The 25,032-nt window shown below is 41.1% G+C and overlaps 1 protein-coding gene across 2 annotated transcripts in view; it reads left to right on the forward strand.

Moving 5' to 3' along the window:
* Window positions 1-1,475: 1,475 nt before the first annotated feature.
* Window positions 1,476-25,032, forward strand: part of ANKRD50 (ankyrin repeat domain containing 50) — a 39,804-nt gene continuing 16,247 nt past the window's right edge. The window contains exons 1-3 of one of the 2 annotated variants that reach the window (XM_048303871.1): window positions 1,476-1,623; window positions 2,463-3,744; window positions 23,788-24,017. In XM_048303871.1, coding sequence (XP_048159828.1) covers window positions 3,266-3,744; window positions 23,788-24,017 — 709 coding nt within the window. In that variant the 5' untranslated portion in view covers window positions 1,476-1,623; window positions 2,463-3,265. Of the gene's footprint in view, window positions 1,624-1,646; window positions 1,736-2,462; window positions 3,745-23,787; window positions 24,018-25,032 lie in introns of those variants that run through there. The other variant, XM_048303872.1, reaches the window with a different exon arrangement.

Below are 25,032 nucleotides of genomic sequence, written 5' to 3' on the forward strand. Positions count from 1 at the left end.
CAAAGTCTCTTGAACTTGTACTAGCATTAGTTTTGGGAGTCTTGAGTTTCCACAACATTTCGAAATGGAAGGGTGGTGCAGCTGGGAAAAAAACAAGCCTAGAGAAGATTATTTGCCTAAAGTGTAAGGTTAAAAAAACCCAACCAAGTCAGAAAACTTAAAAAAACCCAAAACAAAACAACCACACATTTTCTTACTACTAATCTTATTTCTGTTTCTCCCCCACTCCCAATCGCTCTGCGAATTTGTAATTCACTGCTTCCAAAGGTGCTTCAAACTTGTTCTACTGGTTTTCAGAAGCAGACAGACTTGTTTTTCTAAGCTCTTCAGTACACCAACTGAATTTATTTAATTTTTCATTTTGCTCCTGCAAAGAATCCCGGGACGCTCCTTGAAGGGCCCTAAACCGCTCCGTTGTATGCTATGGATATATTCAGTGTGTACTCCACAATACTGTAATTACCTAGTGTATGAAACCATACAGAGCCATGCTCAAATGAAGGCACTATTTAGCAGCTGTAAAGACCTTGATCCTTGATGGAAAAGTGCCTTATCATAGCTAATGCAGCCAGCTCCGAGGGGAGCAAATTTTAATGGAAATCCTTCCCTTGCTCTGTCACAGACAAAATAAAGGAGGAGAGTGGTTGCTTTGTTGCCATGAGTGGAAGGGGCTTTACAAGGGCCTCGTAAAGGTGTCCTGGAGCAAGATCCATCCTGTTTTCTTCCATGTTAAAATTGTCCTGGAGGAAGTTCTAGCCTGGTTTCTTCCATATTAAGGTCCCCTGTTCGAAGGGTTTGTAGGGACCCACAAACTGTAAAGCTCAAGCTTTAAAGCTCAACTTTAATGTTGCATAAGGGAAGGATGTGGGATGCCCCTTGGAGCTCTGAGAGTCTTGGAAACACGATTTTTGGATCTGTATATCCCCAGAAGCAAGGCGGGGAAGGTGGAAAAGGTTCAGAATTGGCGCTACTATCTGGGGAGGCTGTCAGGGTAATTAATGGGAATTCTGCCTGAAATGGGCCAGTTCAGGGCAAAAAGGAGAAAAGGCAATGAGAAAAGCTCTGAGGTCTGTGCTTCGCTTGCAAAGAAGAGTCAAAAAAGGTTTTAATGTGAGGAGCCGTGTCTGCCCCGGGGTAACGGAGGGCTCGCCTCCAGACAGGACCTTTCTCCCTCAAGTTTCGCTGCCGCGAAGCGCGGCCGGGACGGCGGCTCAGGCCCGCGGCGGGAGGCGCGGCCGCCCCCTGCAGGGCCGCGGCGGGAGGCGCCGGGGAGCGGGCGGGACGGAGGGCGGCCCCGGGGCCGGGACAAAGCCCGGGGCGGCGGCGAGGGGCACCGCCCGTCTCCCTCCGCTCCGCACTACTTCGCCCCAGATGTCCCCGCCGCCGGAGGGGAAGGGGGGCGGGCTGAGGCGGGGCCGGGGCGGCCGGAGCGGGGAGCGAGGGAGGTGCCGAGGAGGGAGAGCACCGGGCGGGCTGAGGCAGTCGCGGAGCGGGGTGGCCGCGGCCCTGGCACGGCAGCGCCCGGGGGCGGGAGCCCAGGGGCCGGGCGGAGGAAGAGGAGGGGCGCGGGCAGCGGCGAGAGGAGCCGTCTGGAGGAGCTGCCGCGCTGAGGCGGCGGCGGAGGTGAGCGAGCGGCGGGAGGAGGCCCCTGCCCGGGCGGGGCTGACACCGGCCCCGGGGCTGCGGGGTCCCCGCCGGGCGCGGAGCGGGTGCCCGGGTCCCCGTGCGGAGCCGGGTGTGTGCGCGGCAGAGGGCGGCGGCCGCAGGGCGTGTGGCGCCGCGCCGGGGGGCGAGAGGCAGAGGAAGGGCTGGGGCGCTCCCCAGCTGCTCGGGGGTTTTCCCGGAGGGAGGTGGTCGCGCTGCCGAGTGGCTCCCGAGCGGCTCCCGAGCCGTGCCTGCGCGGTGGTGCCCGGGCTGGGAGGGCGCGGGGCTGAGGCGCAGCCCGGGCTCAGGCGGTGGCTCGGGGTGCGGGGGTGCCGCCGGGGGCACGGGGCGGTGGCGCGGGGTGTCACGCCGTGACCCCGGGCTGCCGGGCGCCGCTGCCGCGAACAAAGAAGCGTGCGGGGAGCAGCGCTGCCCTGCAACACAAACTCCCAAAAACGCCCGCAGCCGGCAGGAGGAAAATGGGGTGAGGAGAGGATTCGGTGATGAAGCTTCGCTAGGAGGAATGTTTCTGGGATGAAGGGATATAGTCAGTTCTCCTCGGGAGAAAATGCAAGACTTGCTGTGGTTTTGAGGCCACTGTCATATCTGCTCATTGTTTATTGTTGGGTTTTTTGCATGTGGCTGATCACACCTCGTAACAACAAATTTTCTTTAAAACGGCTCTTTTGATTAATTTAACAGTATTAGCAAAAATAAGGAATACGAGCCCTTGACTTTGCTCTTTGTTGTCTGCGTTTGCAGCTGACTGAATTATGACTTGCATGTAGGGTTAAAAGTGCTGTCTTCCTTTATTTCAGAGCTCTAGGGGAAGATGTTGTCTCTTCTGACATCTTGCGATTGAGATACCTGAGAACAGGTTCAGTAAGAATCCAAGTTCCTGAAGAAGACACTACGAATGTATTGAAATAAGAAGCTGTAAACATTTTTTTTTCCCCCGTCTCCTGTATTCCATAAGAAACCATAATGTGAAGCATTTCTCAGACACTCTCTCAGTTGTATGAAGTCTGCAAAGCTTGCTGTCCAGACTGGCTGCTTTAGTCAGGGGTACTTGCCACGTTTGTGGTGTGTATATAGTACGCTGAAGAAAAATCACTTTTTTTATGAAATTCCCAGAAGAAACATTTTATTATGGACAGCTTTTTCTGTATGTATATCCAGAGAGATTAATGCCTAGAGTTGAAAGGCATTTAGTATACACTGCAAAGTTGGCTTTCCCTCAAGTTTTTCCAGATGTATTGTCTCCCCTGTACACTGGGAACACACACAACTGCCTAAACCACAGATGCAGCCATGGAGCTGCATGAACTTGTGAGCCACACCAGAAGTCTTGCTGAGGGCTGGTACCAGCCGCCCCTGCACGATGTCAGCTGAGCTGTGATTGTGCCATGCTGATCCCAGCACGGTGCACAGATGGAGTGACACCCTTCCTGCAGAGAAGAGGCTCTTGAGTTTTACGAGGAAGGGTGGCCAGTTGCCGTCACCTCTGTCGAGTTCTGTGCACAAGATTGTCCTGTGCCGGATGAACGTGTGTCTCCCTGCTCCTGAGATGTTGAAGATGTGCTGCAGCTTATGACACATCCAAGAGAAGAAGCTTTATAAGATGGCTCAAACCAGCTTGCTGCAGGGAAAGCAGTTTTACTGTAGGGAGTGGGTTTTCCACAAGCTTCAGCACTGCCTCCAGGAGAAAGCTAGCTGCGGCAGTAGTGCTGCCAACAAACCATCTCTTGTAGGAAATTCTGGGAATAACACCGGTGGTGTCTCTGGGAAAGGAGCTGCCTGGGGTGTATTGTTGGTAGGAGGCCCCGGTAGTGGGAAGACAGCTCTCTGCACTGAGTTACTGTGGCCAAGCTCACCTGCAAACCTGCAAAGAGGCTTACATCGCCAGGCTCTGGCCTTCCATTTCTGCAGGGCCCAGGACTCTGACACACTCTGTGTTGGAGGCTTTATTAGAGGTTTAGTCACACAAATATGCCGCAGTGGACTGATCCCGGGATATGAGGACAAACTAAGAGATCCTGCTATTCAAAGTCTGTTGCAGCCCGGGGAATGTGAGAGGAACCCTGCTGAAGCATTTAAAAGGTAAAAACAAATTAAAAAAAAAAAACAAACCTATTGAAAACAAAACCAAAATAAACAAAAAAAATCTGCTGTTTAGGTCTTCCTTCCAGTGAGCCTAAGATGCAGATAGTTCCAAACATGTTTGTTTCATGGCTTGTTATCTCTGTCAGAGCTTACAGACTTACCATGGAAAAATCTAACTTTGTCGTTATAGCTGACATAAATAAATATTCACTTTAAAAACAAAGTTTATTATTAATAGTGAATTTATTTACATTTGTATATTAATACCCTCAGATGTAACTGGGTGTTTTGGAAAGACTTGAAAGTAACTGACTTCAGAGTGGAAAATACCTAGTCCATGGTCTCCATGTGCCATAAAGGTAGGGCAGTTGTCCTTCACAGACCTGAAACAGACCTAATAGGACCCTTGGAAAAGCTTCCAATAACATCCTCTCTCTAAGAGGAGACTGGGCTAATGGATCTCTGGGTCTGATCCAGCACATCAGTTTTATGTTTGTCTAAAAATATGTGGTAGGAAAATGTCAATTAACTCCTTATGTTACTTCTGACAATGTGCACAGATTGTGTCAAATCTTTATTGCTACTTCTTTTGTAAGTACTTCAGAGTGTTGAGGGGATCAGAAATTGATCAAGAGGGTTCACCCTGCCCCTTAAGAGGTTTGTCAGCTATCTAAGCTGAATGGAAAAAAAAAACAGATTTTTTGTATTAGTGTTCCCAAACAAACCATAGTCTCCGGAGTATGTCACTGGTAATTCTGTTTCTGTGAGGATAAGGACATATGAAAGGATATATTGCATGTATATAACAGTGTATATCCATAGATCTACTTAGAACAATGTACAATCTTGAGCACAGCCTGTGTGTCAGTGTGTGTCTGTTGGTCTTTATTCCTTTGAGTCACAATGAAGGAAAATTCGTGAAGGACAAGGCTTGTCTTCATCAACACAGCTCCAGTTGATTGTGTTGCCAGTATAAAACTCCTCTGGAATATTGGTTAAACTGAAATTTTTTGGTACTCTGTAGTGGTGTAACTTTTTGTGGTACTTGAGGGTTTATTGCCTGATGTTTGCAGTATTAAAAAAAATTCCTCTATTTTTTTTTTCCCCCTGACTGCTAAGACTGGGGAGACGAGTACTGAGGTTGAACTGTAGTGCTTGCTCTTATCGTCGTAGTGGTGTAAAGGAGCCTTCCAGTTCTGATGGCCATTATGTCCTTGCCTGCTGAATAAACAGGATGCATGTCTACATTGTTCTCAGTGTAGTGTCTTAAAACAAATACTCTAAACCGAGACTAGTTCTGGAATTTTGCTTGCTGCTAAGTGAATATGCAACTTCTAACAGCTATTTGGGTCCTAATTTCAGAGGTATTAAGCCCTCTTAAATTCTAATGAATAAAAACTGGGTGCAATTAAGTGTCTATAAATGGAATAGCTGACTGGCCATCTAGCTTCAGGCAGTCTTTTAAAATCATGAAAGTGGATTAATCTGGTGAGTAAGAGCCTGTTTATGTTTAAAAGTCTATTACAGGGAAATCTTACTAATTTAGTACAGGCAAGTTCTAAGTAAGAGCTGGAATCCTTCCTCTCTTCTAAAATTGATTGCCTTACTGCACAGAACAGGAGCTAGGTGAATGTCTTTAGACAAAAATGCAACTGAAATATAAAATGTAAGAGATACTGGTTAGTCAGACTCAGCTTTTTAGACTGATTTTTATGAGCACGGGGTTTAATGATGGGCTGTTCTGAGTATTTAGGTCAATACACAGCATTCTTGGTTTTGTATTGGAAAAATAAAATAGGCACAACATCCGGTAATAGTCTTTTCCTTCTCAAATTTTGCAGCAATGATTGTGATCTATTACTACACTAAAAATTCTTACGAGGTAGTACAACAGCTTCAGTTAAGATTTTTCTTTTCACCCTTCATGTATCCCCTTGCTCCCACTTACCCTGATCTCCTGCTCTCAAAAGCAGCTGTGGTGGATGGTCTTCATTCTCCTGTTTCAGATTTAAGGGAGATGAGGTGTTGGAGACAAGGTGCTGTGCTGGGAATACAAGTTTTCAGCACTGTGGCAGGGGACCAGGAGGTGGCTGTTGACAGCGGCACCGCGAGCTTGTTCTGCTGGGTGATACAATCTTTGTCCACAAACAAAGAGGCACTTGGCAAGCCCCTTCCCACCATCAAACACCTCAGCCATTTGTTTAATTGAACCTTTGCTAATACATAAACCATGCAAGAAATGTTTTAACAAAATTGTAATTTAGGATGTTCCATGGTTTCTAAGACTTGCCACGGAGCGCTTCAGTCCTCTGCTCTGGTGTGTTTATGGCAAGGTAAAGTCGTTGTAATGTGAAATGAGTTCTAGGAAGACTTAACAGTCAGATAAGATTGCATCTCCCCTTGTGTAAAGGCACTGAAGAAGCACAAAGTGCTTGTCTCAGTGCTCCATTGATTTTTGCCTTCTTTTAGTTTATTCGGTACAAGAGGGGAAATATTTTTCTTTAAAGGCACTGTCAAATTTTTGCTCTGCTTTTCACAGCTCTTCCAGACCCAGCCATGTATTCAATGGCCTAAAATGGAAAGACTTCTCTTCATAAGTGCTAAACAAGATGACACCACTCTATTTTTGTGCTAATTGTCCTGGAAATAGCAAGAAAGAAAAACTTCCTAATGTCTTGTAACATGCCAGTTTGTAAACAATATAAAGTTTGTTAGTTAAAATAGTGACATGTTTTCCTGAAGGATGTTTCTTAAATAGATTTTCAGCAGTCCTGATGGTCATAGTGATACATGTGCAACTGATGACCCTCAGAGTTTCTCATGCTATTTAAATGTCATATGCATTTATAAGCTTTAAATGCCCTAAAAATTCGTTCAGGGGCAGATCTTGCAGTTTTGAAGAACAGGAAGGGCTGAGTTAGACAAATGTATTTAACATTTTGCATTTGTTGCTGCACTGACAGCTGAGAGAAAGAACAGCTACTTACAGCACTTTTCTTATCAGGCACTCAGTGCTGGAGCAGAAAGCAGCCTTAAATGTGAGGAAGAGAGCTGAACCCTCACTCAAATTTTCAGTGAAAATAAAGCAGAAGGTAACAAAGATGTTACAGACACCAGAAGTTAAGGAAAAATGATGTGATAGACAGAGAATTTAATTCAAAAGGTCTATTAGGCTCTTCTTCCCTGTTCATAAAGAAGAGTTAAAGTCGGAATAACCCAAATTTTGCAATGCTGTCTCCAGGGTTGTTTTGGTTTTGCTGCAGCAAGTTTATGCTTCCAGTGATTTGGTAGGAATACAGGCAGATACCACTTATCCAAGGCCATGAGGGCATGGAGGAACTCTGATACAAACTGTGGACAATGCTGAAATTTGTGTAAACTAAGCTGCAGAAAGGCATTTCCCTTATGTTCCTGGTTTATGTCTTTCAGACAGAGGAGGTGACATTAAACACCTTCAGACAGTAGGGAAAGGCATATAATTCCCATGTACTGTGCTGCAGTTGGGATTACTGGTGGGAGGCAGAGCTTGCTTCATTTGCAGCCGTTGCTCTTGAGTTTGAAAGGTACCCAAGACCAAAGCTCCTGGGATAGAGAATTTAGAGGTGGAACGTGTTAAATAACACCATGTTTTTAGACTTGCACCAAACTCACCTTTGGTGTGTGTTGGTCTAGTACAAACCTAAAGCAAATATTGAATTTTGCTTGGGTGTGTTGCTGCAATTAATAAATCACAAAAAAAAAAAAAGGTGAATTTCCACATCTCCCAGCAGCCTGGTGCAGATGGAGCTGCTTTGCTCTCACTCACAGATGAAGTTTCATTCTTTCTGAGTGTCTTTTCAGGGAACTTCAAATCTTTTAAGACCTTTCACATCCTTATGTCTCATGTATTGACTTTGGGTCAGTGATGTCCAAGTGTTTTTTGCTTGTGAAGTATCCTAAAATTGTATTACTGAAGTATTTCTCATACAACTACTTTATTGTGAGAGGGTCTGATCTAAGTGACTTTCATCAGGAAAAAGAACGAAGCTGTGAATTCAGATTTCCACTTAGAGACCCAAAAAAATAGAAATTTAAAAGAAGTAAAGCCACAAAACAAAACCAGAAAGAGCTGCTGAACGAATTTGTGACTCTATAAGAACTTAATGGAAGTTTTCTCAAACTGATGTTACATCCTCTTTACCAGAAATGAATATAGGGAAGCTGTACCCCAGAGCTTAAGTATCCTTTTTTTTTTTTTTCAGAAAGGACACCACATTCTATGCATGCTGATGCTAAATTCAGTGCAGTGGTTCCTTTTGCAGATTCCCAGACTGTCACAGCTTTTCTTCTGTTTCTAACTCCTGATCTCTGCGTGCTCAACAGATTTACCTTGTCATTTAATGTGACCAATAATGTTAAGTGATGTAAAAAGCCAAACAATTTTATAGTTCTCTAGAATATGCAAATATCTGTAGACTTGGCTGTAAGAGGTGTGAGAGGTCATGTAAGGTTCTCTGCTGACTGCAAGTTTGAAGCAGGGGTTTGCATTGATTAAATTTGAAAGCCTTGTATGAGTGATGTGAGTCACTCCTTTGGACAGCGTTAAAGTGCAGCAGTTCTTGTGCCAGTAGCTGATCTATGTAAAGTTCCTTCTGCCTGCTTGGAGAACTCCAAAGGATTGAGCCTCTGGTGTTGTGTCTTTGGCAATATAATGGAAACCTAGTAATATAAAGGGCAAAAATAAAGGGCAGAATTCAGAAGAAAAACTTCTGAGCGTCAGCCAATGCTAACAAGCATTTCCTCCCCCCCAGCCCTTCACCTGTATTGACTTTCCATGTTACTAAGTTATTTTTTTATCTTTTTCTTCCCTTTTCCCTCAAGAGTCGTGTATCATCAGAAAGTTGCAAGTGGTAGGTGACAGAGTTTTTACTCCTATCTAAGTGATACGGGGTAACAAGTGTTATTTCAGGTTCTGGATTCTTTGTCTGACAACTTAGAAAAACAGTGGTTTGTTCAGCAGACATACTGTGACTTTTGTCCAGGAACTTTCAATCTGCAGTACTGAAATGCATTTTTCTTGCTTAGACGAAGGAAAAGATTTAGACATTGAGTTGTAAACGATAACAGATGAAGTGTGAAGAAGCTGTTCATTTTTAGAACTCCTTGTACCATCTTTGAAGTCAGTAATATAATAAAAATTATAATGGATTGTGTAGGCTTTATTGAACAATTAACTAGTGAGCTTTTTGCTGGTATGGAGTACCTTATTGTTAATTGCAAAAATTTGAGCGCATTTTGGAGTAAATTTGAGATGAATTAAGAGTATCCTGACTTTAACGAGTTTTGATATTGCACCCTACAAAGTTAAGAGTTTCCCTTGCTAGTGAATTAACCACAGTATGTGATTCTGCTGCAGTTTGCAGCACCAGGTTCTGAGACTGCTGTGAAAAGGTGACAGTGAGAGGCAGCACATTGGAGACAGTTACAGATACCTGTGCTTGGGCTACTGGAAACCCAAAAGCTGCTGGGATTTCTATCAATTCACTCTAAAAGATATTACTAATTCAGTATTAATCTTTTATAGATAATAAATGACTCGGTTTTTCTCACCCAGGTCTCAGACTGCCTGGGAATGATCTACATCTCTTTCTCTAATCTACTTAATTCTGGAAAGGGCTGCTACAAAGCCTCTCCCTCTGCTTCCAGAGCTCCAGTACAGTCTTGGGAGCTGTTGCTCTCCAGGGGTTGCAGGGAAGGCATGAAGATACAGATTTTGTCAGTCTCTCTTAATTTTATAGAACTATAAATGGTAGAAACTAACTGTATCCTTTTTCATGCAAAGAAGGACCTGAATGCATGATAAATTAATTTACAAGACCCTTTAAAGAAGAAAGTTATTAAACCTCCAGTGTGTTTATTCGTTTACCAAGTGTAAAGTTCAAATGTGCAATAGACTGATTTGAACCTCGAGAAGGTTGGAAGGGGAGCTCAGAAAAATCAAGTCCAGCATCTCTTTCACCAGACAGAAAAAACTGAAGATGCTGGCTTCATCTGCTCTTATGCTTCACAGTTCTTCTAGAAAAAAAAGCTGTATGTTATCCTGAGTTGGCTTTTTTTGCTATAATCTAAGATTTTACTACTTAAGGTGTTCTCCAGAGACATGGAGAAGAGATTCTTTCTTTCCTTTTTGGGACAGCCTTCTACGTATTTGAAAACAGCTTTATTCTCTTTCATCTCTACTTGAAATTAAATAATTCCAGTTTGTTAGTCTGTCCTCAGAGGTCATACCTAAGAATGAATGTGGCATTAAAAAATCCCTTAGCTAAATAAAAGCTTTCAGTGTCTAAAGGGAATTTTTCTTACCAATGTTTTAGATGTGTAAATAAGCAGCATTCTACTTCTGTACTTTCCCAGATTTTTGTCCATTCCTACATCTTTCACTTATGCTTGACTAGAATTCTGAAGTTAGTTGGACCCTAGCCCAGAAGAGCTTGATCTGTTAGAAGATTGAGTTCTCCTTTTAGTAGGAGTTTTCAGTTAAAAACTATCTCATTACAGTTAAAAACGATCTCATTACAGTTAAAATCAAGTTGTTCTGTTTATTTATGATGTATTTAATGCTCAGAAATGATGGAGCAAGATACCAACTGAAAATCATCGCAATTTATGGGTGAGATGAGAAACTATTTTTGTAAGAGCATGCACAAGAGGTTAAAAAGAATCTGCCAACTCAGCCTGTCTTTCCAGCTCAGTGAAAGAAATTCTGAACTGAAATCCACTGAACTGAAAGTGAAGTTGCAGAAGGTAAATTTGCCCTTGTGAGAGCATCTTGACTCTGCTGGAGCTTTTTGAGTATTTACATGTAACTGGGGCTTTAGACTTGTAACTGATGCTGGGTTTCATAGGAAACTCTTGTATTCTGGCGTTCTCCAGACCATTAGAAAGTTGAGCATTGCCTGAAGCTTAAGTACTTTGTGGCATGTTTCTCTTTAGGCTTTTCCCTTAAATCTGTGGAGTTAACGGGTCACATAGCAGCAGTGAGTGTTTCTGCTAGAGCAAGCTGTATGTTCCTCTTTCATTGTATGGAAGCACAGCCTACAGACTGAACATAATACCGTTTAAGGTTTTAACCTTTTCAGATTAAATTACCATAAGAAAGTTTCCCCAAGGCATTTTAATAATGACAACTTACATAGACCTTTTTGTCTTCTATTTCTATAGGCATTAACATTTTGGCTTTAATCAGTGTGGCTCAGACTTAAACCTTGCAGGTTTTCCTATAAGCTGTTTAGTTAGATGGACCTTCATAGCAATTCTTACTTGTTAATTATTTCCCTTCCCTTCAGTTTTCTATGCACATGTTCATAGCTTGTGCCAGGGTTTAAGTTTCTTTTCCTTTCTTCTTTTTCAATGAAAAAATGAAAAGGATTTGGTGGATGGTGAAGTAGAAAGGACTTAGTGTGTCTTATATACTGGGAGAAGATAGTATTGAAATAGCACCTCCTGAAAGCAATGACTTGAAGAGATTTCAGTTTCTTGCTCGTGATGATACATGCAATACACTTGGAAGGGTGAGAAATCTTCTGTGTATGTCCAGGAGCAGGAGTATTTTCAACAGTTAATGCAAAGACACTTTGTGATTGAAGAATGACTGCTGAAAAAGAAATAATCAGGCAAAAAAAGCAAGAAAATAATTACATTGACCCAAGGGTTGAGTTGTACAGAGGTGCTCAAAGGTATTGCAGAGGAGATGCTGGAAAGAATGGAGGTGGGAAGGTTCCTGGTCTGCTTGTTGGCATCAAGATGTGATAAGATAGCATGAAAAAAGAACTGAAAATGAGATCATGATAAGAAGGCAACTGGGGAAATTTACATAATGAAGTAAAAGGGGCAAACCAATTGCAATCAAGTGTCACATGTTTGTAGATACCTTCAAACAAAGTGAGGACCAAAAACTCTTGCAGGTAAAGGCCATCAGACTTTTGGCTCAGTTGTGGATGCTGCTGTTTAAATTGATGGGAGTGAGAGGAAGGATGGAATAAAGGATCATATGTGAGTGGACTTTAGGTCCACAGACCAACCACCAGTGTCTTTTCCTTAGGTTTTTTTCTTTGTTATGTCCTAGTGTGAGCTGGTAATACTGGTGCTTGTGTGAGGGAGGGGAGGTGGGCGCCGGGCTGTGCATAGATGCAAATTGTGTGCTAGAGATCTGTGATATCTTAGAACATGAGAGAAGGAAGGGAGGGGCCATGGCAGCACCTTATTTAAGGTTATTTGCAGCATCATGGAGTTGTCTGGAAGAAAGAGAAAACTGTTCAGGAGTTCTAAATGAGTTAAGGAAAATACCAGCAATATAGAGATGACAGTAACAGGCAGGTAGGAATGAACCTCAGGAGGAAAAACTGTTGAGAATGGGATTACAGCATGATCTCCATCTTAGAGCAGTTAATTAACAAATCTTGGTTTAACTGCATCAGCTCTCCTGCAGCAATAGTGAGCATGATACACTAAGCTGTCCATCCTTTTTTTACACTTTCGTGAAGTAAAGTTCAACAGGACATTAGAAAAAAAGTTCTGTTTGTAGGTAAAGTGCAGCTGATCTGTGTTAAGTGAAATTGTGTCCTATATGATTTTGGATTATCCAAATCTAACAGTCTAGCAGATGGATACTTCAGCAGTTAACAGCACAACACCAAATCATTCTGTGTTTCTATACTTTTTTCATTAGTACTTTCTTCTATTTTAACTTGTGCTTAGGTTTTCATCCCCAGCAAACAATTTGTGTATGAGTTATTGGAGAGGAGGAAGAGGAAGATGTAGTTTCTCTCACTGGTTATTGTAGCTAAGGCTAATAAATATGAAGCTACAAAATCAGTTCCAAAGCTAAATGCATCAGTGCTGTAAGATTATAGAATCAGGTCTACATGGTGCTAACCTAAGTGGTTTTCTTGAGAGTAAATTGTCGAGAAAATACAGAAAGCATCAATTGGAGAATACAGGCAAAACAGGGAAACTGTATCTGCTTGGGGCTGGGGGTGAAGAAAACAAAGCCACAAGATAACTGATAAGGCCCCAAAGTGATGCATGAGAAACATATGCTGTGAATTGTACTTTGGGGAGTATGGGAGAATAATTTTGAATGGGACACATGAAAGCTGCTCCATCTGTTGCCTCTTCAACTAAGACAGTGCAATAAACATTAGGGTAGTCCATTTTACTAAGATGGAAAATAAGATGGATAAAGATATGTGGTAACACAAACATAGTAGGAAAGCTGTCTTAAGTGTGCTTGCCTAGGAAGGCAAATTCTTAACAGCTTTTCATCTGGTATTTGTGCAGAGGATTTTCTCAAAATGAGGTTGGACAATAAAATCCTGCAATCATTTCAGCAGTGGAAGTGTGGGGTGCTTTATGATGGTGGGCAAGACATGACATAGGTGTGGAGCAGCTTGATTAGGGAATTACCAAGATTGTAAAATGTCTGTTGTTGTTTAGCCTGGTTCTTCCAGGCTGGCAGTTTGAGAACCCCCTGTTCTGAAGGAGCCTCTTACTGCTGAAACAGCGACTGCAGCTCCTCTTCTTCCTGCTTCCCAATCAGTAATGTTGGGTTTTTTTCCCCTTTGGAAGGCATAGGAAAATCTAATTAATTTGGGGATTGTCAGACTGAACTGCAGTAATAATGGTGACTCTTTTATTGTGTGTATTAATCTACTGTATTCTGTTTTATGGTCGTGGAATAATAGAGCATAGTAAACTAGCATATAGCCTGACAACAGCCACACAATTGAATTTATTCAGTGCAGTTTTCTACCTGTCTCATCTGGGAGTTTTTAGTTTTCTTCTTGTGCTTAGCATTTCTCTCATGCCAGCAAATACAGTCATATACCTGTAAAGAAATATCTGTTACTTCAGCTGTGTTTATGCACTGCATAAATAAAAACAGAAAAAAAGAAAGGGATTTTTGTCTATCTCCAAAATGTAGAATAATACCTACAAATTCAAATGCCTATAAAGCTACAAGAATTGCAACTCTGTTGTGTACTGTGTCTAGATAACACTGCTTATTGAAGTTACATTTTTGTAAGGAAAGCTGGAAAGACTATATATATATATAATATATTTCCTTTGCCTGTGCCTTTGGTTTCATAAATGATTTAAAACTAACCTTGTAATTTTAATACATTCTGTTGCATATATCAACTTGTTTGTTTTTTTATTGTGGTGCCCCACTCTTACATGTTGCATTTCAACCACAGGCTTTTGAATATTTGCAAAGTAAGTTATTAGCCGAACTTTACTTGTATGGAAAATAAGGTGCAGTATAGGCAATTCTCTCATTTCTACTAATGATAGCTTTCAGTGAGTCTGATTTGATGCTTTCATCTCATGCATTTGATGCAAAGTATACTTTCTTTGACACCTCCTGCTTTTTTTTTAAAAAAAGAGAGGGATTTGCAGAAAAAAATACCATTGAGAACTTAATTGATGCTTAATAGAAAGAAAAACATTGATTTTTGACCCTAATTAAAGAGCTTTAAAGCAAAACCTGGTGGATGATGAATTCCAGGAGTAAATATAAGTAACAGCAACTTAGACAACAGCTCAAAAACCAGGGATGGAGGAGGAGGGGAAATAGGCTTAGTCATGTAGGTCATGGGACAGACAAGAAGGTAAGCCAGGAAATAATCAAATGCCTTAGGTGTCTCTATACTAATGGAAAAAAGGTAAGGGGTGAACAAGCAGAACTGGAAATTTTAGTGTACAGTCGAGATAGAGTTCAGTGTTCTAAAAGATCTGTCAGGATAACTTGTATAACTGGTATGTGTTTAAAAAGTAGCTTGTTTTGTACATAATATGCTTGCTTGTAGTTTTAGAATAAAGTAAAGAAATTAAAGGCACTGGAAAATCTGATTAAAATACATATACCATGTGTGCTGATAGCTCTGCATGTGGGATTTCTGCTTCAGGGTTTGTTAGTAAGCCTGATCTTTCATGGACTGTAAAACCAACTACCTATCAGACCATCTTGTGAGTCTAAGAGTTTACCTGCTTAGTCCAAGTAGAGTCCTTGGTAAGGAAGAGAGATTCCCACACCTCAAAACTGTGTCTTCTGTAAAATTGTAAGTGCTTTACCGAATCAGCAAGCTCAAGTGAGCCAAGCTGCTTTAAGATAACAAGTGGCATTATCCATGGCATAGAATTTGGATGATAATGTCTGCACAGTTAAAAATTTGAATAACAAATAGGAGATAAACATCAGCTGGGAAGGCATGATACAAGCAGGAGTCTGGCACTGACCATACTTCTGATGTCAAAGAGGAGATAATAGCTAGTGGGGAGACATAAATTAGCTTCAGTCAGATTGGAAAAAATCAGCTGAGGATATTAAAGAAATCTTTTGCTGATAGTGACTATGAAATGATCCTAAATGCATGTGTTGGGTTAATGGTTGGACTCAAAGGCCTTTTCCACCCTAAATGATTTCACGATTCTTTGCTTAGGAAGGAAAGAGAAAGAAAGGCAAACTGAAAGATGGAGATGTTGCTGACCTCAGATGATCTGTGAGTAAGATCTGATGAAGAGGAGTATAATGAAAAATGAAGGAATTGGCTGGAAAGAGCACTGAGGTCTCAAAGCGCCGTATTAAATGTCCAGTTCAGTGAAACTAAGCTCCTCATCGCTCATGTGTTAAACACTAGGAGGAAGGTGGCAGAAAGAACGTAGAGCAGCCACCTAAGGTGAAAGTGAAAGGGTAATGTAAAAATGAGGTCAAGACTGCGAGTTCAAGGTGCATTGATCAAGTTTGCTGGGAGGTGTGTTTTACAAGAAAGAACTCCTTACATCAGTTAGCAGAAAGAAGACAGTATCCACCAAGTCCTGGTCTGCTGTTCCTTGGGGAAAAAAACCTGATAGCAGCAGGAAAGCAAAAATGTCAGTGCTCATGTATGTTGCCCTTTCTTAAAAAACAGTCATTTTGCAGTCAGCCAACATCATAAAACTAGTGAGAAAGAGGTAAGATCAAAGAAAAACATAGCCCAGACCAAAAACCCCAATCAGATACCCAGTACAGAATAGGTGAGATGTTCTCAAACTGTTACCTATTGTCTTCAAAGGGCAGGTTATCTTTATCAGGATTGCTGAAAATTCAGAGTTGAAAGAAAAATTTTTTTATTTAGTGCCTTGATCTAAGAAGGGATAAAAAAGGCATGGGGAATTAGAAGCATGTCAGTCAAAATTAAAAATGCCAGAAGAAATAATCAGACAAACTATTTGCAAGTAGCTGGGAGATAACAAAGAGGTGAAAAACAACTAACATGGTATGACATGGTTTGGTTTTGATAAAGTTAATCTAACTTCTATTTAAAAGAGTCACAGGACGTGTGGATAAGGGATAACTATAAATGCCATCTTGACTGCAGGAAGGCTTTGCTTGCATGAGACTGGTGCAGACAGGCCACGTGCAAGGCAGAACTGTGTTTGGCTACATGGAATAAGAGAGTAGTAACTGTACTTAAATATCAGTACTTCACTTTCACACTGACACAGCACATCATGTTGGTTTCATAGGGGTCTATCCTGTATTTTTCTTCTTTTCAGCCTGTTCCTTAATGCTGTCAGCTGACTGGAGGGAAGTGGTTATAAATTTTGGGTACTGCTGGCTTCCTTGTAATGACCCTGGTGTTATCTGTGGGACAGAAGTTATAGGGCAGGAAGTACAAGGTTTGAATTGCAGGAAAGCAGGTAAAGGTTAGACAGGGAAGGAGAAAACTTCCCATTTTCAAGAATATTGAAGCACTGTAGTGGATTGCTTAGGGAGACAGTATTGATTGGTGCAAATCTTCAGGAATGCCTAGGCTTGTATCTCAGGGATGACAGATGTAGAGCTGATCCTGCTGTAGGTGAGGAAGTGGACTAGGTGACCTCTCCATCACTGTAAAACAGAACTGTGAGAGCTGGTGTAGAATACATTGCCCTTTTTTATATTACATGTTTGGGGAAAATGTTTGCATGTCTTCTGTACTCTTCCCCACTTTGCCTTCGGGGACACAGATTCTTTTATGTCAGATTTGGAGTAATTTAGAATATATTGTATATATTAGCACATATAGCAAGTATATTCCATTTAAAATACAGTCACCTACTCCTGGCAGCAGTTGTGAATGGTTTTCAGCCACAGTTGTCTGTCCTTTATAATAGCTAAGTTGTTTGCAAACTGTTGTGGGCAGTCCACTATTACACCAAAATATTTGCTCTTAAGGCTTCTCTTTTCCAAGGGTTCAAGTAAATCCACAAATAGATCCACTGGCAGTGCTTTGTAGCCAAAAATCACCTCTGTATTAGTGTGAGACAGTAGGAGGTCTCTAATCAATACCCACGGTCCAGGCCTGTTTCTGTGGCACCAGTGGCGTGGGTTCCACCATAAACTCGGCTTTTGTCTGGCCTGATGCCCTAGAGCTGGCTTTTGTGCTCTCCTGGTGGGGCTGCAAGTCTGCCTTACAATTGCAGATAAAAGCCAGGTTGCTACAAGACATTGCAAAATCAGGTATTGAGTTGCACAAGACTTGCCTGCTGTTTCTAATTCACCACTTCTGAAAAGGCCAGACCCTTGATTTACATCTGTGTACTTCACCTAGAGCTTTCCCAATAGGTGTTTCTCAGAGTGGGTTTTGTTTTGTTTTTTTCTTTTCTGCTTTCTGCCCCTTCCTTCATAAGATTAACCATGGTTGGGTAGAATTGTTAAAGCCAGTTTGTCTTCCTATGCAAATAAATAATTTACTAGAAACAATAATCGGTATTATAGTGTAGCCCAGGAGTGTGTCTTAATTCCAGTGTTACACTTAGAAAGTCATAACCAGCTGCAGTGCACTTTATCTTGTTGAGAAAGTACAGAACAAGCACCTCGATAACCAGATCAGATCTGTTGGTATGTACATAGGTGTGCACACATCCAACTGGGTCACTTCACTTTTGCCCTGTGGGTTATATTTTGCAGCTTTTTAAAGTGTGGAACTGTTCCATGCTTCACAGCCCTCATCTTTCATAAATATTCCCAGTTAGTTAAGGGTCCCGTGTGTCTGTTTTTCAGGATGTTATTACCACTATGAGCAGCTGGGCAATTAGTAAGAAGGAAAGGCCTGTATTCCACATGTATATAGTGCCAAGAATTGGGGTGGTAATATACAGAAAGCAGCTATTGATTTGATCATTAATTTGCCTTTTAATCATTAGCCAGAATGCATTATAAGGCAGGTAAATAAACTGTTTACTGTAAGTCATCCATAAGACGTAAATGCCTTGTCACAGGACAAAATAAAGCTCACTCCTCTACAAACAGCGCTACAAGCAATTTGTAAAGATGCTCTGGTTTTTCTTTCTGTGTGAATACAGCTGCTAAAAGTACTTGGAAAGAGGGCAATATTTCATCAGCTGAACAGCAGGCATTGTCAATTTTATTAGAAGTTAAATTCACCTTTTCTTTTTTTGTTGTGACCTGTGCCCCAAATGCAGTTTGGAAAACAAAAGAGAAAAATGCAGCTATTGGTGTAAGTATGTCTTTGCTGAAGCTTCTAGCAGTCTTTAACAGCTTTATCTTCACTGGCTCCATGCTTTTAAATGCAAATTGGGAGCTGGGGGTGGTGGGGACAGACAGCTTTAATCGATTATACTCCCTGCTAACCAACCTGTGGATTATTACAATATACAAATGAACATGTGTCTGTAAGCATATGAGGAACAAAGTCTGGAGTTTGCTGTCACTTGTGAGAATTTTTCAAATAGAGATGATTAAAAATATCTGGAGTTTAGCATTTTGTTTTCTCTTCTTAGACACTTAGAAGCTCTTACGTTTACTCCATGAGCAGTGGAAGTAGTGAAAACCCTATTGTTTAGATTTGTGCCCTTGGGTACCTGTGTCCTTAGGTATCCTGCAATGGCCTGAGCTCCCCTCTGTAGTGTCTGTACAACATAATTCCTACCCCTTTCCCTGGCATGCTCTTAACTGCCCTACAGAGCCTTCTCCTTCCCTGCCTGTTTCCCAGCAGCGGGCCAGGGACAGTGGAGCTTCTGCTACACCTGATTTAGAGCTGGAAGAGGCAGCAGCATCAGGTTTCCACTTAGTGATTAGGATTGTTGCTAGGTCTCAGTGTGTGATTTTTAGGCAAAAATCCTGCTGCTTCTTATGTTGCTGGCAAAAATTACTACAACATTATGTAAATATAGTTGGCTTATTTACAGTCTCACTGTGCACTTCATTTTCCGTATTTGCCGATACAACATAAATGGAAATAAGTGTCTTAAAATTTACATTGTAAAGGGCTGTGATATATCATGTTGTGAACCTCATATAAGAAGGAAGATGCTTGTTTGCTTTTCTGAAAATTGAGATGAGTGCTTGGAGAATTATTTTGTTATACACTAGGTATTGTTAAACTCTTTGTATATAAATACATATACACAAAGACATCAATCCAATATATATATATAGGCATATTCCTGATCAACATGCAGGATTTAGGAATGTGACAAATAGGTGATGAATTTCCTCAAGGAATCTGGTGTAGAAACGTGGGAAAAAGCAAGAGGAGAGACTATGTGTGGAATAATGATGTTGTCTTCTTTTCTACAAACTTTTCTTTGGAAAGAACAGAGGTTGTAAGTTCATGATGCAGACCTCTGGGATGGTGCTTCTTTGGAATACAGGTTCCTGGAAATACTGAGATATAATCTCATGGAAGAAGGTGTCTCAAAAAGCAGTTTGTTACAGCATTGTTACACTGTTTAGAAAAAGAAGGGTAAGAGCTCAGTAGTAGTAGTAAAGCAGATTTCCAAATATGTCATTTCTGTCATGAGATTTGAAGTGTGTCATGCTTTGCTAAAAGTAGCAGCTCTTGGAGTCTGACAAGTCAGGGGTAGTGGTTGTGTTTTTTCTTTGGGTTTTTTTTTGCCTGCTGCTTCTGGCCTGCTTAGGAGATGATTTTTATACACTTGTTCTGTGTGTGAATGCTGGCAGCTGGGTAGAGAAACAGAAGCCCTTTTAGGAATAAGCTATGCTCCCAGTTTCAATGGGGACATAGCTGAATTTTTTTATACCCCAGAGACAGTCAAATATGAGGAACACATTATGATTTCTGTTGCCCCTAGTGGGGCAACGGAATGAGTGGCTACTCATTAATTGCTATTTAGCATGTATGTGCTTGCTTTATCTTTTTTTTTTTTTCCTTTTTTAAATAAGTATGTGCACTCCACTGCGACTCTTTGTGGACAATGCCACTGTCTTTCTACTCTGTTCTGTTGTGTCTTTGTGTTTTTGTGGATCCAATCTAAAAATGTCAAGGACAACCATAAGCAGAACTTCAGCATAGCCTGTATGCATTCCTTCCATGTGTGGAAAATCATGTTTGCATGGGTTCAGTCAACTCAGTAGCAATCCTGAAGAATTCTGTGGGATGGCTCATTGTTCTGAGGTATTCTTTTTTGCTGCAGAGCATGTAAAATATCTTTGCTCTGCATAAGTAAGTCATTAGATTGCCATTAAAATGAATTCAGTCATTTAAAATACCTAATTGTGCTGTTTTCTCTGGAGATTTTCTATTTTTACTGACTAGTCAACTGTTGTTTTTAATGATAACCACTTTTATATCTGTATTAAATATAAAAGTTGTAAAGATAAAGCTGTTACCCTTTCAGAAGGTAAAGAAAATCAACTTCCAATCTTCTGAGAGGCACTCTGCACATTAAGCAATCTGTTAAAACAACCATAGATGAATCACCCTTGAGGGAAGTGCTTTAAAGACATTGTTAATTCCGTGTTGATTTATGTTATTTTCCTATGTAATCAAGAAATGGTAGGAGAGTGGAATTACAAAGTCATGTTATGGAGTAAACACAGACTCCTAGGATGGTGTAGGTTGGAAAAGACCTTTGAGATTATCGACCCAGCATTGCAAAGTCCACCACTAAACCATGTCTTGGGAGAAGAGATTGACTTAGTGAGGGTTCACTTGGTGTCTCCATCCAGAGCAACAAAGATACTAGAGATGACTGGCCCCAATACTGAGCCCAGGGAATACCACTTGTGACCTGCCACCAGCTGGATTTTAACTCCCTTCCCCACCTCTCTTTCGACTGGACCATCCAGCCAGTTTGTCCAGGAGGGTGATGTGGGAAACACTGGCAGAGGCTTTACTAAAGTCTGGGTAAACAACAACCACAGCCTTCCCCTCATCCACTGCATGGGTCACCCTGTCATGGAAGGAGATCAGGTTGGTCAGGCAGGACCTGCCTTTCATAACCCCGTGCTGTCTGGGGCTGATCCCCTGGCTGTCACATAATGTGACTTCTGGCAAATTAGCACAGCACTTCCCGAAAAGTTTCACTGTTATGTTCCTTGGCATCGACTCTGAACTTGTGATGTAAAGTGTCTCGGAAGAACAGAATTTTATCAAACAGTTTCCAAGGGCACTTAAAGAGAAAGCCTGATCAATATCTTGTTAATGCCACACTTTTATTAGTGTTGCTGGAGGCTGGGAGAAGTCATTGTGCCTCATTTCTTATGTGCATATATTTTTCCTAGTGGAATTTAAATTATGTTAAGATTCAGAACTACAAGTATTGTGAAGTGGAAAGAAGCAGAGCACAGGGAGACAAGAGGCTGTGGAATAGCATTTTGTGGAGCAGCTTCAATATGCTAGGACTCTTCTGCCTGGGAAAAAGTAGCTCAGAGAGGCTGTGGTACAAATGGCATAGATAGTGGGAATATGACATTACTGCTCACTGTCTCTTCCAGTCAGAAGTTGAAGGACATCAAATGGAACAAGGACACTTTGGTTTTTAAACTACAAAAGGAGGGGTTATTTGATGCCGCGTGTAGCTAAGCTGCCGACGGCTTTGCTGTTGTGGATGCCAGAGCCTTACATCAGTTCATGCAAGACTTGGACAAACCTGTGGAAGTGTGGTCCCTTAAGGGATGTTAAGTGCAAAGACTGAATCTCTGGTTCAGAAAGTCCCTGGAATCAGTGATTGCTGAGAATACTGGGAAAATTTGGTCTTCTAGTGCTTGCCCAGTTCTTACATTATTCCTTAGACATCTGCTTCCAGCCCTTTTTTAGAAGCAGAGTGATTTGGGAATCTTTCCCAGATGCAACTGATCGCTTTTCTTGGTGGTGTTCCCAACAGGTAAAAACTGACACAAGAATGCTTCTGGGTGCTCCTAAGGTATTTTGTAGGCATTTTGCTAGGGTCACACAGATTTGAAGTGAGATTTTAATTTAAGATACCATTACCATTTCTTCATATCTTGTAGTAGCATTCATTCTCAAAAAGTAATTTCATACAGAGAACTGTGTGAGAAGAAAATTAATTTTGATAGGGAAAGAAATGTTGCAGGAAAAATGCCTTGACACAAATAGCTGAGGGGGCAAGGCAGCATTGTGGTGGGGGAAGGGGTGGAAAATGTGGTCATTTCCAACCGCCTCCTTTCATTGTGGGATTGGCATCACTTGGGAAAGTAATTTTAACCTCATGGCTACTTTAATTTCCTGTTCTGTAAATTGGTAGCTGCTTAACTTCCCAGCTTAGTGAACAGTGATTTCAGTTGGACTTCAGACGTCTTCTGAAGGAGTACCTAGTTGGGGAACTACCAAAGAGTTGTCTTGTGCTTCTGGAAAAAAAAAATGGTGCTGGGGGTGGAAGGCTGTGTTTTAAAATCCATGTAATACTGAACACTTTCAGATCACAAGTATTCTGTACTTCCTTTTTATATCTCTGAGAAAATGTCCTCCTAGTCTGTTCTGCTAGTTTCTGCTGTTATTGCCAGACATGAAATTGTACCACTATTTCCATTTTGCGTTTTTCTCAGTCAGAAAACAACAAACCTCCCCCTAACAAGGCTTATGAATCATTTCTGAAGTGGGTTAAATTCTTGCATTAACAGGCAAGATTTGCCTATATTCCCCTTTGAATGCTTGGTAGGTGATAATGTGTTGACCAAAGTCTTCTGAAGGTAAATTTGTTCAGTAAAATAAATGAAAAAGGTTATTATGGTCTTGAGTAAAACAAAAACTACTTATGATGTGCATGCCTTCTGGACATGTGCAAACAGCAATTTTACAAGAGAGTAAACTGTCAGTTATGTATTTTTGTCACCTCGTTTCGTTTTCCGAATCTGTGTACTATAAAGTCAAAGTTTACTTGCCAAGTGTATTTAAAGATAATTTAGTCAGTGAAACTTACAGACCTAAATCACTATGAAGTTTCCCAGAAAAATAGTAGTGGTGTGTGGAAATACTGAACAGATGCATGATGGTTATGTAGTACTATTTAAAGATACATGTAAATGCAGTTAGGTATATTTTTAAGAAACACCCTTAAAGAGAGCAACAGTAGATGCAAATTTGAAATTTTTAGCCACACAATCAGATGTGTTGTTAGAGTTGCATCCCGAGGATGCAGATAATCCTCTCCCAGTAATAGGAGCTTGACAACTTCAATATAAATAAAAGCTAATACATCAAAGTCACTACCAAATGCCTCAGTCTGCTACTAATTTGCATTTTATTTGTGAAGGTATGGCAGAAATTCTGTTCTTTGTAATACTGTTATTCATTCAGACTTGAACTCTTTGAGCTTTGATATTTCATTTGTCTTTTGGATTTTTGTTTCATGACCAACTGTTGTTCGTTATTAGTTTCTGATAAGCAATAGCAACAGCTTTGGCAGAGACAACAGTAGTGAAGTTCTTAAGCTTTAGGCCAAGTAGCTTCTTAGTGAAGCAACGTTTTTCCAAGTCTGCTAATTAGCCTTGAACACTGTTACATAATTTTAAAGTATTGTTATACTTAGAAGTTAATGAAAAAGTAGTGGTGCCTAAACAAGAATTACATCACTACCTGTTCAAAGTGTTTCTGTTAGTTTAGTCTACTTCGATGTTTTCCATGGTAACTATTTTTAAAAAGTGACTTTGCATTTTAAGTTGATCATAGCTTCATCTTGGATGCCCTATATGACAGTCAATGTATTGTTAAATGCATTTAAAATGCTGATTTTTTGTCATGTTCCTTCCAGGTGCATTCTGCTCCCTCTCTTGGGAATGAAGCCCCCTCAGCAGAGCCTCTTCATGCTGGTGGATTCGGTGGACGAGGGCTGTAACGTTGCCGAGGGTGAACAGACTTCCACGAGTTTATCTGGGACAATAGCAGACATTTTAGCCAGCCACTTCGAGTTCTTCCCTCCCTGGCTGCTCCTCCTGTGTTCTGCCCGCAAGCAGAGTAAAGCTGTTACAAAAATGTTTACAGGTGAGCACAGAGTACAGGAATTGTTTGGGACCTGTACCCAGGACGTTGTATTTATCAGGCCCTGGGGGATGGTGGAAAGCACTGCTGCATTCTTAGTTCTGAAAAATGACAATAGCAAAAATGGCAATTCTAAAAAACACACATCCCAGTTTACGCAGGACTATGGAAAGCTTCAATCAGCCAAGCATTTTAGAGTTAAATTATATCTTTGCAAACACCCATGTTCTCCACAGTGTTCTTGCTTTGCTCGTTTTATAAAGCTTAAAACAGTGTAGGTGATGTGTAAGTGTAGAAGTATTTCAGCTGCATACACCCCTTCCTTACAACCTCAGGTTTTCCTTTCATCTCCCATTAAAATCTCTCCCCGTGTTTGCAGAAAGTGGGTAATAATCTCTGAAGGTGAAATTGGAGAGAGGAACAATGTAGATGTGAATTCTTGGACTGTGCTTTTGGCAAAGGTTGCACAGTAAAAAAAATTTTTACAGCTTCTTCATCCAGGCTTTACTGTGTCATGAGAACATTTCTTCACTGTAACGATATTGTTACTGGAAGTTCTCTGAAATTTAATAAAAGGCAATATCTGGACTGGATTCCAGGCCTATGTATAAAGCCTGTGTGTATAAAGGACACAATTAGGACAAAAATGTGATTACAGAACTTAGACCCATAGGCTTGCTCGTTTCCACAGTGGCAAAAGGTCAATGGGATAATTGCATTTTGGAATGAAGTACTGTATTAATCAGTGGCAGACACGAAGACTGGTATTTGGGAGTATGTGAGAACTAAAAGAAACTTTGGGGTAGCTTCACAGGGTTCCTTTAGGCATTTATATGGGAATAGTTTTGTCAAAGCTTGGCTGATTATATACCTTGTCATTGCCAAAAAAACAGACAAATCTTTTTCACAACAGTTCTATTTCCTTTCCATTAAATCATACAGTATTTCAGACTAGTCCTAAAAAATTGCTCTTGTCTTCTAAGTATATTTCCAGATGGAATTCCTGACAGGAATCAGC

Source organism: Corvus hawaiiensis, chromosome 5, assembly GCF_020740725.1.
Source record: "Corvus hawaiiensis isolate bCorHaw1 chromosome 5, bCorHaw1.pri.cur, whole genome shotgun sequence".
NCBI classification, from domain to species: Eukaryota; Metazoa; Chordata; class Aves; order Passeriformes; family Corvidae; genus Corvus; species Corvus hawaiiensis.